Below are 14,399 nucleotides of genomic sequence, written 5' to 3'. Positions count from 1 at the left end.
AAATACTCCTTTTTAACCAGGCCTTTTGTTGATCTGATTGACATCCTATACCCTTTTAAAATGTGGCTGAAAATTAGTGAGGCGAAGGCGGCCACGCCAATAGGGTATTGGCAGCCTATGACACACACTATGCGAGATCATACCCACGTCGTCAGAGGGAAGGTGCGCACAAACTACAGAGAGAGAGAGTCCGTGAGGAGAGGGAGGGGGGAGCGGGAGACGGAGAAACAGAAACGGGAGGTGACGGGGGGAGTCTCGGGGTGCGCAGGGAGAGAGCGGGGGCAATAATGCCACGCAGAAGATCAAACATAGGCCGTCGTACTCGGCGGAAGGCGGAAAAATGAAAGGAGCCATTTCTGAGGGAGGAAGAAAGTGGGAGAGGGATGGTCTGAGGGGGGAACTTGGAGGGGAAGGTGGGGAAGGAGCCTCTCCTCTGGGAGAGGAGGCAGGCGGGAGTTCAACGGGAGAAGCTGTGGGGAGGCAGGCGAAAACGGGGTCTCCTTCCAGTACAGGGGGGAATATATTTGAGGGAAATGTCTGAGAGAAGGGGGGGAGGGAAAGGGCCCCTCCCTCAGGAACACCCCCCCCCCAAAAAAACCTCTGAATACGACAGGGAAGCGGGCCTGCATCCACTTAGCCACTCTGAGCCACACCAACACATGGCCGGGTACAACATGTGTGTGTGTATGAATGAGAGCTTTTCTCTCATATATATATATATGAGAGAGAAGCGGATTCCAGACTTGCGGGGCCACCATGGACAAGGCCCCTCTTTAGGCCCCTCTCAGTGTCTCTGGCAAGAGTGGAGCTTCATCCTGTCGTCTTCTTCTTCTCCCCACACAGGTGCAGCTGGAGGACCTCTTTCCATCCAGATCACCCCACGGAGAGACACGAAGGCTGTGGGGGGCACAGCAGAGTTTGCGTGTTCTGTTGTTTCCGGAGACCCCCGGGCACGGCTGGAGTGGTCCAGGGAGGGTGGGGAGCTGCCTCCTCAACACAGCATCCGCAACGGCGTGCTTCGGTAAGGAGAGAAGATGGGCCAGAGGTCCAATTCTGTACGAGGCAGAGCGCACCTGGGGGATGCCGTGGGAAGGATGGAGGGTGAACAGGACCGAGGGCTGTGCCACTGTTGATGGACAGCTGAGCTAGACCAGAGTCCTTTTTGGGAATTATAGGGACAGAACTACCCAAACTGTACAGATACTTGTTCATGTATGCTACTACAGCGACAAGAATGTTACTTGCCACCAAAATGGAATCAGAAGTCCCAGCAAAGGAAGAATGGATACACAAAAGCTTATGGAATAGGCAGAAATGGCCCCCCCCCCAGAATTTTTTAATCGTCTTTTTTATTGGTTTTACAAAATAAATGACATGCTTATCACAATTAAATTTTGAAATAGAACAAGATTCTTCTGAATCTTAGGACTTCCCTTCTCCCTGGGTCCTTTAAATATCTTAATCGGCTGCATATTATATTTTATCTGAATATATTTGCAATATATCCAAAGTCTTACTTAAAGCCCGCCAAAAAGTTCACGTGTTTAAAGTGTTCTTTCAAATACATTTTATATTTATCCCATTCTCTGTTGAAGTTTTTGTCCTCCTGATTCCTGATTCCCCCAGTCAATCTAAACCAGGCACCCCCAAACTCAGCCCTCCATATGTTTTGTGACTACAATCCCCATCACCTCTGATCACGGGTCCTGTTAGCTAGGGATGATGGGAGTTGTAGTCCCAAAACATCTGGAGGGCCGAGTTTGGGGATGCCTGATCTAAACTTACTGGAAAAAATAAGAAATCAAGACAACAAAAGAATGGAAATGGTTTATTGAATATTTACAGATAAATTGTAAACAGATAAGAACACTGGCAGGGTGATTGTAATAACCTGCAGTTTCATAAGAGCATATATTTAAAGAAGATGAATAAATAAGCAAATTAAATTAATGTGGATATGCAGGAGATACTAAGAATAAATTTAAGGAACCGCAGAGAGAGGGGGAAGGAAGTCAAGTTTTGAAACGTCAAAATGATTGTAAATTAGTGGTGTATATAAGAAGAAGAAGAGTTTGGATAGAACTAGACTAGAGTCTAGTGACTGTCACTGCTTCCCTGCAGAATCGAGAAGCTGGACCGGGGGTGCCAAGGTGTCTATGTTTGCCGAGCCACCAGCTACTCCGAGGTGGCCGAGGACAGGACCACGCTGACCGTCCAGGGTAAGTCCAAGTGGGCAGCCACCAACTGTAAGTCCTTTGCTCTCTACTACTCTCTTGTGTGGGAATGTTCAGGGAGGGAGGAGGGAATATATTGTTTATTAATATCCTTCCTAACTTGCACTAACAACTTCCTTTACTTAGCAGAGTTTACATTCGCCTTTTAAACACACAGCGGATAGCTGGTTGCAGGCTTGTGTAAGCCTCTCAATATTAGGTTCCTGGTAAGTTCCCTTATATCCCTCGTAAAAGAATGAACACGCCACAATCTTGTGTTAAGTATATAAAAGAAGTTTACTCACATCATCAGTTCACAGTTGGATCCCTGAAGGCAGACTTAGTTACAAAGTATATACATGTGGAGCTATCCCATTGGGGATAACCCCAGTGTCCTCTGTTGTCTGAGAGCCATTTCTGGCTAGAAAGCTCTGCTCCAATGACAGAGGAAGTCAAAGAGAGAGGGTGTGTTATGTGCTTTGTCCTTTTGTTACCTGGACAGGTAAGGTCACGCCCACCTCTAGTCACATGCAAAGGAAGTATGTCCCAGCCAGGAGGACACAGCAGGTTTTCGACTGGTTAGACCAAACATTCCCCAGCATGTCCACTCTAGGAAAACAAGGAATGTTGTACTTGACTGCTACTTATGTATCACATCCCACATCTTGGAGGCAATGGCTCCCTTGAGTGCAGTCAGTCTCCCTCTAACCCCACATGCAAAGGTGGGGGGGGGGGGGAAGCAGTCAGCCACAAAGCTGCAGAAAAATCCCAGTATCCCAGTTACTAGATTGCTGTTGTGCATTTTAAATACAGTCGTACCTTGGATCCCGAATGCCTTGCTGGTGCACACCATCTCTGAGGAAAAGTCCCCCACCTTCTGCTCAGCCCTGGCCATGACAGGCCATATTCCAGTTTATCTCCAGAGAAGGGGAAGGGAAGAGGTTTTGCAATGGGTCCCTTCCCACGGTTGCCATCCTGGTGTGGAATCGAAGCTTTAAGTCCCTGTGCTGCTCAGTAAAGGAGTCTTATAATCACAGAAGTTGGAAGGGACCCTGAGAGTCATCTAGTCCAACCCCCCTGCAATGCAGGAATCGGGACCGCATCTTGCTGGGACAGAATGCTCTCACCCCCATGGGGGCTAGTCTCTTGCCCACCAGTTGTTGTTGTTGTTGTTGTTGTTGTTACCCCGCCCATCTGGCTGGGTTTCCCCAGCCACTCCGAGCGGCTCCCAACAGAATATTTAAAACACGATAGAACATCAGTTATTTAAAACTGCCCTAACCAGGGGTGTCTTCAGATGCCTTCTAAAAGTCAGATACCGTATATACGCAAGTATAAGCCGACGCAGATATAAGCCGAGGCACCTAATTTGACCACAAAAAAATGGGAAAACTTATTGACTTGCGCATAAGCCGAGGGTGGGAAATGCAGCAACTACTGGTAAATTTCAAAAATAAAAATAAATAAAATTACATTAATTGAGACATCAGTAGATTAAATGTTTTTGAATATTTATTTCAAAGAAAAACAGGGGCAAGGAGTTCCATAGGCTTGACTCTGCACCACAGGAATAAGCGCTTTCTTTTATTTGCCCCCTCCCCTCTTCCAACAGTTAGGCTTTCCTTTTTATTTCTTTGGTGTATTTTATGTCCAATATTTCCATCCCCCTACAACCTCTATCAATAAATGGGACTGATTCCTGAGTGTGAGGGGGTTTATTTTCAGGCCCTTTTCTTCCCTCCCCAAAGAACCCTCCCTTCCCAAACAGCCAAGCTGTGAATGGATCCAAAGGAAGATAAGAGTTGCAGAGCTCCTGTAACCTTGCCTCCTCCTGGGCTTTGCAGAGAGGAGGGGGGCAAGAGCCTCTGTTCCTTGACTTGGGGGTCCTCCCTGCACCCTCCCCTTCATCCCAGGGACCCCCCTCTTCTCCCCAATGGACCCTTTGCAAGATGAGCAGAGACTCACTGGATTCAGGAGGCGCCAGGGATGAAGCACATGCAGAAGAGAGAGACAAAGGCCCCCTCCTCCTTTTGTAGGTGGGCTTGGTATTTCCTGACCTCTCTAGGAATCCCACTCAATCCTTTTTAACCCTTGGCAAGCCAGTGCCCCCTGCTTCTCTGATCCTGTCCTGTGCCTTTTGCAGGAAAGAGCTTCTCTCCACTTCTCTCCCCCCCCCCAACTAACAGAGGGGGAAGCATTGTGCAGTGCTTCTCCGATCCTCCATTCTGTGCCTTTCTGCTGCTGAGTGGAGGCAGAGGCGTCTTTACCCTTCCAGCTTGTGTCTGGAGGCGCTAGGACCTCGCAGACAGCTGCAAACGCACGGGATGGGATTGTGCGAGATCGGAGAAGAGCGTCTCAGATCTCCATCCTGCGCATTTCCTGGTGGGGTGGGGGGGAGGGAAGCGGAGAGAAACTCTTTCTCTCCGCTTTTCCTTCCCAACCACCTCGCAGACAGCTGCAAACGCACAGGACGGGATCGGAGAAGATGCCCCCGTCCTGCACATTTCCCGGTGGGGTGGGGGGAGGAAGAGGAAAGCGGAGAGAAGCTCTTTCTCTCTGCTTTTCCTTCCCCACCGCCCACCTCACTTGCGCATAAGCCGAGGGCGACTTTTTCAGCCCAAAAAATGGGCTGAAAAAGTCGGCTTATGCGCAAGTATATACGGTAGTTGTTTATTTCCTTAACATCTGATGGGAGGATGTTCCACAGGGCGGGCGCCACTACCAAGAAGGCCCTCTGCCTGGTTCCCTGTAGCCTCACTTCTCGCAGGGAGGGGACTGCCAGAAAGCCCCCGGAGCTGGACCTCAGTGTCCGGGCTGAACGATGGAGGTGGAGACGCTCCTTCAGGTATACTGGGCCGAGACCCCGAGGATGCACTGACCTCTCCCTGCCTTCCTCCCTTCCTCTCTCCAGCGCTGCCCAAGGTGATGATCAACATCCGGACGTCGGTGCAGACCGTGCTGGTGGGCAACGCCGTGGAGTTCGAGTGCCTGGCCTTTGGGGACCCAAAGCCCCAGGTCACCTGGAGCAAGGTGGGCGGGCAGCTGCGCCCAGGGGTGCTGGCCAGCGGCAGCATGGTGAAGATTGAGCGCGTGGAGCAGACGGACGCCGGGCAGTACCGCTGCACGGCCACCAACGACGTCGGCACGGTCCAGTCCCACGTCATCCTACATGTCCAGTGTAAGAACCGGCAGGGCGGATGTGCCCCTCATTTTTCTCTCCTCCCCCCAGGTTAGCAAACCTGCTTTTTCTCTCTCCTACAGCTGTGCCCCAGATTGCTGCAGCCCAGCCAGAAGTGAAAGAGGTCTCCGCCGGGTCTAAGGTGGTCTTCCCTTGCTCGGCTTCCGGTTTCCCTGTGCCAGATATCACCTGGACCAAGGTAACTCTCCAGAGGAGCAGGGAGCCCTGCTGTGGGCTCTGCCCACCAAAGGGCCCTGCGGGCTGACAATGTGTGACGCCGTTGTCTATTTTATTTGTTGCGTTGCCATTTCTCCTCCAAAGAGCTCCCAAGGTGGCGTGCATGTTTCCCTCCCCATTTTATTCTCAAAACAAGGTCGGTTTAGGCTGCGAGGCAGTGACTGGCCCCCAAGGTCTCCCAGTTGAGTTTTGTGGCCGAGGGGAGGATTTGAACCCTGATCTTTTCCCGCCCTAGTCCCCCGGCAACCCTGTGAGGCAGGTTAGGCTAAAAAGAAGGCTGAAACCAAGTGAGAGTCATGGCCGAGTGGGGGATATGGACCCTAGTCTGCCAGGTCCTAGTCCAGAAATAACCACTACACCACACTATCTTAATGTGCTTTCTGTAGTAGCTGGTGATCTGTTTTTTTAAAAAAAGTTTTGTGTAGCTTAGTATCGGCTTGATGATATAACACTAACCCTGGCACTACTACACTGGCTGCTAATTAATTTCCGGGCCCCAATTAAAAGTGCTGGTTTTTGCCTATATATACCCTTCATGGCTCAGGACCTCAAAGGCCGCCTCTTCCCATAGGAACTAACCTACACCCTGCGATCATCATCATCATCTGAGCCCCTTCTTTGTGTGCCTCCTACCTGAGAGGTTTGGACGGTGGCAACAAGAGAACGGGCCTTTTCTGTGGTGGCTCCCTGACTGTGGAATGCTCTCCCCAGGGAGGCTCGCCTGGTACCTTCATTACATGTCTTTAGGTGCCAGGCAGAAATATTCCTCTTTACACAGACCTAGGGCCTGTTAAAGCTTAGCGGAGGGGCACTTGTTAATATGATTATTTTATTATTATGCTGTCTTGTCTTTATGCTTTTCATTATGTTTTTATTATTGGTGCTCTGTAATGTGTTTTTAATGTTGTACACCGCCCTGGGATCTTTTGATATAGGGCTGTATAGTATTACCTCGGTTGTGTAACGTAATGAGTTCCGGAAGGCCGTTCGACAAACAAGGTGCAATTGCTGGTCGGCAAAACACATTGAAAAAATGTAGAAATGTGCCTGGGAAGCTGTTCGATTTCCAAGGCACATTAAAAAACGGAAGCATTTACTTCTGGGTTGTCTGCGTTCGAAAGCTGAAACATTTGACTTCCGAAATGTTCGACAATCAAGGTTCCACTGTATTAATAATAATAATAATAATAATAATAATAATACCTGTTGTATATAAACCATTTTGGGATTTTATTTTTACTTGTTTGTAAGTACAGTGGTACCTCTGGTTGTGAATGGGATCCGTTCCAGAGCCCCGTTCACAACCTGTGACGTGTGCAACCTGAAGCGCCGCGTCTGCGCATGTGCGTGATGCGATTCGGCGCTTCTGCGCATGCACGTGACGTCATTTGACGCATCTGCGCATGCGCGAACCGCCGAACCCAGAAGTAACGTGTTCCGTTATTTTCGGGTTTGGCGCAACCTGAAGCATTTGTAACCAGAGGTACGACTGTATGTTTATAAACCAAATGAGATAAATAATGATAAGGCAGACAAGGGAAAAGGCAGAGAGCCTCCCGGGTTTGTGGGGAAGAGCGAGATCTGCCTCTGGGGAGAGCGGCAAGTTGGCGCACACAGCAAAGGAAGGATGAACTGAGAAGGCTCGGTTGCTGGGCTGCCTTGCAAGGCAGGCTGTGCCCTGTGGGAAAAGCCTGCTGAGGGTTTCGGGGGCTGCTTCTGTGTTCCAGCTGGAAGGAGACCTCCCCAAGGACGTCCGCGTGGAGAGCAACGTTCTGACCATCCCGTCCGCTCGCCCCGAGGACACTGGCATTTATGTCTGCACGGCATCTAACCGGCAAGGGAAGGTGACGGCTTTCTCCATGCTCAAAGTGCGCGGTGAGTTCAGCAGGCTGGCCTCTTCTCCTCCTCTGAAATCAGTTTCTCTGCCGCCACCCCCCCCCAAACCATGGGAGGAATATTCAGAAGGGGGACAGGCAGTTGCTGGTCTCCAGATTTTGATCTGGAGAAATCCCCCTCTGGGGCTCTGCAGATTTGAGAGGGGAATCTCCTCTTTTTCCCCTTCCCCTTCTGGTTGTGTGGACTGTGCCTTTGAATAGCCACAGCCGGGGTGGAACCGGGCAGTGCTATTTTTCTAGAAAAAGAGATGCTGGAGCTCACCATGAATGGCTCTCTTATAATGACAACGGTGCTGTTGTAAGAAATTTAAGGTATTTTATTTATATATAATAATTGTTATTAATGTACCAAAACAAATAAGGCCACATGTCTGAAAAACAGCACAGGAAGACAGGCCTCACTCCATTTTGACTCCCAACTGACCAAGTATTTCTTTGTCTCAGGAACAAAGGGGGGGGGTTGCCCCTCCAGCTACTCAGCAGCCCTCTGCCTGAGTGATAATATCTGGCATCCTGATACAGTACCTGAGTGCCAGACAAAAGGGTGTGATTAACTTGGCTGGGAAATAGGGAAATGTAAATATCTTTTGCTTCACTTGATGGGTTTTTGGTGGAGGGCAAGAGGAGGCAGGATCCAGGATGCTCAGATCACTGCTAACAGACCCTCCCAATTTGTGATGTATGGAGGGGTGGTCTTGAGCTGGAGGGGGGCAATTTCAAAAGTCTATATAGGAGCTTGCGCACCATTGTTCCAGGTCTTTTGCTTGCAAAACACCCTGCTGCAGCAGTTTTCTAATAAAGGGCTATCACCTTGCTTTGGGAGATTCTGTATCGTCTCTATTTGTTCTTAGGTGCTCTTGACAGGAGGGGAGCCCTGCTGAGGCTCTCCCTCGGGTTCGTGGACTCCCTTCTGGGGCCGAACCTAATTTTTATAACAGTGCCCATCTGAGAGGTGCCAGGACTTAGTTCTGGCGAGTTCCAGCTGCAAAAAATGCCTTGCCCAGGCTGTTGCTTCCTGCCTCCTAGTCTGGTGGCAGCTGCTGGTTCGAATCCTGATGGGACTTCTGCGCAGGGGTAATGTGTGGGGAATGGGCCCCTGCTCAGCTGCATGCAGAAAGCTCCGGGTTCAACCCATGAACATCTCCAGTTTATAATAATAATAATAATAATAATAATAATAATAATAATAATAATAATTTATTTATACCCCGCCCATCTGGCTGGGTCTCCCCGGCCACTCTGGGCGGCCTCCAACAAATACTAAAATACGATACAAAGTCACAAATTAAAAACTTCCCTAAACAGGGCTGCCTTCAGGTGTTTTCTAAATGACAGGTAGTTGTTTATCTCTCTGACCCCTGATGGGAGGGCGTTCCACAGGGCGGGCGCCACTACCGAGAAGGCCCTCTGTCTGGTTCCCTGTAGCCTTGCTTCTCGCAGTGAGGGAACCGACAGAAGGCCCTCGGTGCTGGATCTCAGTGTCCAGGCTGAACGATGGGGGTGGAGACGCTCCTTCAGGTATACAGGACCGAGGCCGTTTAGGGCTTTAAAGGTCAGCACCAACACTTTGAATTGTGCTCGGAAACGTACTGGGAGCCAATGCAGATCTCTCAGAACCGGTTTAAAGGAGCATAGGTAGCTAGGCAAGGGGAAGCACCCCAGAAGGCTGCTGCCAGTCAGAGAAGGCAGTATTGGTCAATATTGGGCAATGATGCAACCTGGCGTGGTGGCAGTAGTGGGATTTCCTGTGGCTAAAGTGGACCAAATAGGTAGCCGGCCATTCCTCAGCTAGAAAGGATAAGGAAGCTGGGAAATTGCGGCCGCTGCCCACGTCCTCCGTCCCCTGACCCCCCTGCCCTTTCTCTGCTTGCAGAGCGGGTGGTACCATATTTCACCCAGAATCCTCAGTCCTACCTTGTCCTGCCGACCATGAAAGACGCCTACAATACGTTTGCGATCGAGATCACCTTCCGACCGGACGCACCTGACGGTAAGCGGAGGGGCTGGGGTTGGCGGGGAGTACCTTGGGGGCACGACTGCTGTGTCGTTCCCCCCCCCAACGTAGGCACTCCGGAACTTCCCCACAAGTACAGTATATGATATTGGGATTTCAAAGGCGGAATTGACATCCGGGAGGGATTCCCGAAATGCAGCGTTTTGTCCTGGATCAATCGAAAAGTTGCGTTTTTTTTAAAACAACTTTGCGGTGCCCTGGTTTTTACTTTTTGAAATATGGCGACCCTAGTATATGAGCTCCTTGGTCCTTTTTTGGGTACAACCAGCCACCTTTCTCATTGCTGGCAGAGGCCCGAGTGCTCTCTTTCCTGGGAATCTCTCTCTCGACACTCTCGTTTTCCCTCTTGCCTTTCCTCCCGACTCGTCTTACCTTTCTCTCCGTCTCTCTTCCTCTCTCTCTCTCTCTCCTCCGCACCTCTTCCTTCCCCCTTGTCTCTTCTCCCTCCTTTCCCCTACCTATCCAGCTCTCATGCTTTACTCAGGTAAGTCTCGTCTCTGCTGGGCTGCTGCTTCCTTTATAGCCAGTCCTAGGCGCCCCCCTTAACCCTTGCGGCGACGGAGCCTCGTGCCCGCGTGTGTGTGTTGTGAAAAGTGTGCCCCTTGGCAAACTAACCAGTCCCCTGGGGGAGCCACTGTGTCTTCACCCCGGGGCTCCAGAGCCCTCCCGGCCCCTATCCACCTGCTCACCGATCCACCTAACGCCTTGCCAGCCAGGCTGCTTCTTTTGGGGCCCTGCCTAACCCCGGTTCCTTGCCCAGGAGGGTGGGATGTTCTCCCTTCCTTACCAGGAAGCGGCGCCGTGTTGCATCCCAGGGACAGGAAGCCCAGGTGGATCTTGGCATCCTCTTGTTGCGCCGTGGTGCTCGCCTGCCGTGCTGCGGGTTTGGGTGCCAAAGGGAGCGCAGCACAGCGCCGTGTTCTGGTAGGCCGGTGGGCACCAGTTTTTGTGGCTCGTCCACGAATAGGACACTCGCTTGGGTGGCAATGGAGGGCTCTGAGCACTGCATGGAGCTGGAGACCTCGGCCAGGCTGCCTTTCCCAGGCGTTGGAGGATGGCTCAGCTGCAAGTAACTCCCTGGTGCTGAAGCTGTGAGCTGAGCAAACTCGTGCTCCACGGAGGCCGCTCACCTTCCTCTGTGCTTTTCGCAGGGATGCTGGTGTACAACGGGCAGAAGAAGAACACAGGCACAGACTTTGTGTCCTTTGGACTGGTTGGGGGCCGGCCGGAGCTCAGGTGAGAAACTGGGGGTCCTTTACTTTTACCTTATCTCAGCACCCTCTTTCTGGCTGGGTGTCGGTTCTAGCATCAACCTCTCCTTTCCTGCTTCTGAACCCAGAGCTGTGAGACGCGAGCCTCCAAAGTTGTCTGCGCCAAAAGGGTCTAGCTTGCTGCTTGCCAAAGGGCTCTTGCAAGGCATGCCAGGGTCTAACTGAAGTCCCGAGCCCTAAGGAAGTCAGATTAACCTCAACCAGGGCCAGCGCCTTTTCAACACTCTGTGGTACACTCTGTCTCATGAGACCAGGGCCCTGCGGGACCTGATTTCTTTCCGCAGGGCCTGTAAGACAGTGTTGTTCCGCCTGGCCTTTGGCATGGAATCAACTTGATCCCCTCCCCCTCTTTCCTTTTTCCTTCTGTGATGGAACTCCTGTTTGGGGACTTCCCTGGCTTTTTTCTGGCCCACGTAGGACCAGTTTGGATAGTTGGCCTTGGTGAAGATTTGACGCTTTCCCCCCCAAACAGTTTTTGATTTGAGTTTCATAGAATCATAGAGTTGGAAGAGACCACAAGGGCCATCCAGTCCAACCCCCTGCCAAGCAGGAAACACCATCAAAGCATTCCTGACAGATGGCTGTCAAGCCTCTGCTTAAAGACCTCCAAAGAAGGAGACTCCACCACACTCCTTGGTAGCAAATTCCACTGCCGAACAGCTCTTACTGTCAGGAAGTTCTTCCTAATGTTTAGGTGGAATCCTCTTTCTTGTAGTTTGAATCCATTGCCCTGTGTCCACTTCTCTAGAGCAGCAGAAAACAACCTTTCACCCTCCTCTATATGACATCCTTTTATATATTTGAACATGGCTATCATATCACCCCTTAACCTTCTCTTCTCCAGGCTAAACATACCCAGCTCCCTAAGCCATTCCTCGCCAAGACAGCTCAGTTTCTACTGAAATGAGGCTGCATTTTAATGTTGTATTTTAATCAATTGTTTTTATACCTGGTGTTAGCCGCCCTGAGCCCAGTCTTGGCTGGGGAGGGCGGGGTATTAATAAAAAATTATTATTATTATTATTATTATTATTATTATTATTATTAATGCAGTGGGTGGGAGCTGGGGCAGTTTTGACCCTCCTGAGCTGTCTTGGCATTGTAGGTTCGACGCCGGCTCTGGCATGGCCACCATCCGGCACCCTTCCATCATCAAGCTGGGCGAATTCCACACCGTCCGGCTGTATCGCAACCTCACCCAGGGCTCTCTCGTTTTGGACAACCACCCTCCCGTCAACGGCACGTCCCAGGTGAGTGGCGGGCTCAAGGTGGAGAGGGTAGGGGCGGTTTCTCCCACCTGTGAGAAATCTCTGTGGCGTGTGGCTGCTGAAAGGGGCAGCATTATAAGCCAAGGCAGGTGCTCTAGCTGGGGTATCAACATGCTGCTGGGCGTCTGCATCCCATCTGTGGGTCTGAGCGCTGCATTCTGTACTTGCCAGTGGCTACCGGATCAGGCCCAAAGGCACTGGGTACTGGGAGCATGATGACAAGCAGGGCCAAGATGGAGCAGCCCCCTGCAAACTGGTGTTTCCTGTTGGAGACCCACTTTTGCTAGGTTTACATTTCTGTGTAATGGACTGGATGAGAGCCAACAAACTGAAGCTCAATCCAGATAAGACAGAGGCCCTGTTAGTGGGTGGTTCTCTTGACCAGATGGCTGGGAGGTTGCCTGCTCTTGAGGGGGTTACACTTCCTCGGAAGGAGCAGGTTCATAGCTTGGGGGTCCTCCTGGATCCTTTGCTGTCGCTCGAGGCTCAGGTGACCTCAGTGGCCCGGAGTGCCTTCCATCAGCTTTGGCTGGTGGCCCAGCTATGCCCCAATCTGGACAGGGATAGCCTAACTACTGTTGTCTATGCTCTGGTAACCTCAAGGTTAGATTACTGCAATCCGTTATACGTAGGGCTGCCTCTGAAGATGGTTCAGAAACTTCAGCTGGTGCAGAATTCAGTGGCCAGGTTGCTCACCAGAGCAAGATGGTTGGAGCACATTACACCGATCCTGGCCTCACTGCACTAACTACCAATTAGTTTCCTGGCTCAATTCAAAGTGCTGGTTTTGACCTATAATGCCTTAAATGGCTCAGGACCACAATACCCCAAGGACTGCCTCTTTTCATATGAACCTGCCCAGACCCTGAGATCAACTTCTGAGACTCTTATTCATATGCCGCCTCCTCAAGAGGTCCAGAGGGTGACAACATGAGAACGGGGCCTCCTCTGCAGTGGCTCCCCGTCTGTGGAATGCTCTCCCTAGGGACGTTTGCCTGGCACCTTCATTATACACCTTTAAGCACCAGGCAAAAATATTCCTTTTGGACCAGGCCTTTGGTTGATCTAATTTACATCCTATGCCCTTTTAAAATGTGGTTCTTTTCGGGGGGGGGGGGCTATTGGATTGTTTTTATTTTTGTTATGTATTTTGTGGTTTTATATCTTGATTTTATTCTGTGATCCGCCCTGAGACCCCTGAATATAGGGCGGTATATTATTATTATTATTATTATTATTATTATCATCATCATCATCATCATCATCAATATGTCTTCCCCAGGGCAAATTCCAAGGTCTGGACCTCAACGAGGGACTGTACCTTGGCGGGTATCCCAACTACGCTGCTACTGCAAAGACAGGCCTGACCAGCGGTTTCATTGGTGAGAGCTACACAGAGTCATAGAATTGTAAGGTTGGAAGGGAGCCCCCCAAGTGTCACCTAGTGCAGCCCTCCTGAAGTGCATGAATCGCAGCTGAAGAATCCCTGACAAAGTTTCATCCAGCCTCTGGCTGAAAACCTCCAATGAAGGAGAGTCCACCACCTTCTGAGGACAAAGCGGACAGTATATGCACGGGGGTGTCTGTGATCTGTGGGGGTGGGGGCAGGCTGGGTTTTGAGTGCACCCAGGCAGGATGTCCCAAGAGCGAAAGCATCAGGGACTGCACTGAGGAGGAATGGTGGGAGCCACCCCCTCCCCCTGCTCCTAAATCTTCCCAGGAGCAGGAGGACAGCATAGATTTGGAACAGTGGTTTGCCGAGGGGTATAGTTCAGAAGGCAGAAGCTGGGAATTACTGGGTGGGGAAAAGCTAGGAGAAGAAACACTGGGAGATATATATATATATATATATATATATATATATATATATATATATATAACAGATTCACAGTCTCTGGACAGCATTCCTCTGCTCTGCCCAAGGTCGAGAAGAGCTCAGAAAGTCTCAGAACAGAAAGCACAGAGGGCGCAGGCTCTGATTACAAGACGTATGAGTGACATAGATTAATAGGGATGGAAGGGGGTGCAGTCCTTAATTGGGAGCACCATCATTTCTAGGAGATGTGTTTTTGTTCTTTCGCTGTGATTATTAAAGTTTCTAACTGGTAAGGCATTCCTTTCTTTGATCTTATCTACTGCCACGGGGGGGGGGGGAGCCGATTCTCTGAAGCCTGACAGACAGCTGTGTTTGTCCTAAAGAAAGCTGCTCCACTGGCCCCCAGGTAACCAGCACCTTTGGGGAGTGTCTGGCTTCCTTTTTCCCCTGGAGGCTGTCACCCTAAATAGCAGATGCGGGCAGTGGTAGAAAAGGGTGCTCTCTAAA

General features: G+C 50.6%; 1 protein-coding gene across 1 annotated transcript in view; it reads left to right on the top strand.

Annotated features, from left to right (window-relative positions):
• HSPG2 (heparan sulfate proteoglycan 2) overlaps positions 1–14,399 on the top strand; it is a 216,363-nt gene that overhangs the window by 185,398 nt on the left and 16,566 nt on the right. Inside the window, exons 73-81 of the mRNA XM_033159394.1 lie at positions 844–1,021; positions 2,122–2,219; positions 5,125–5,391; positions 5,475–5,590; positions 7,356–7,503; positions 9,397–9,513; positions 10,689–10,773; positions 11,914–12,058; positions 13,359–13,458. Of these exons, the coding sequence (XP_033015285.1) occupies positions 844–1,021; positions 2,122–2,219; positions 5,125–5,391; positions 5,475–5,590; positions 7,356–7,503; positions 9,397–9,513; positions 10,689–10,773; positions 11,914–12,058; positions 13,359–13,458 (1,254 nt within the window). The remainder of the gene's footprint in view (positions 1–843; positions 1,022–2,121; positions 2,220–5,124; positions 5,392–5,474; positions 5,591–7,355; positions 7,504–9,396; positions 9,514–10,688; positions 10,774–11,913; positions 12,059–13,358; positions 13,459–14,399) is intronic.

The sequence above is a fragment of the Lacerta agilis genome, chromosome 8 (assembly GCF_009819535.1).
Source record: "Lacerta agilis isolate rLacAgi1 chromosome 8, rLacAgi1.pri, whole genome shotgun sequence".
Taxonomy (NCBI): domain Eukaryota; kingdom Metazoa; phylum Chordata; class Lepidosauria; order Squamata; family Lacertidae; genus Lacerta; species Lacerta agilis.
Note: the sequence above shows the minus strand (reverse complement) of the source record. Positions and strands in the feature narration are given on the sequence as shown.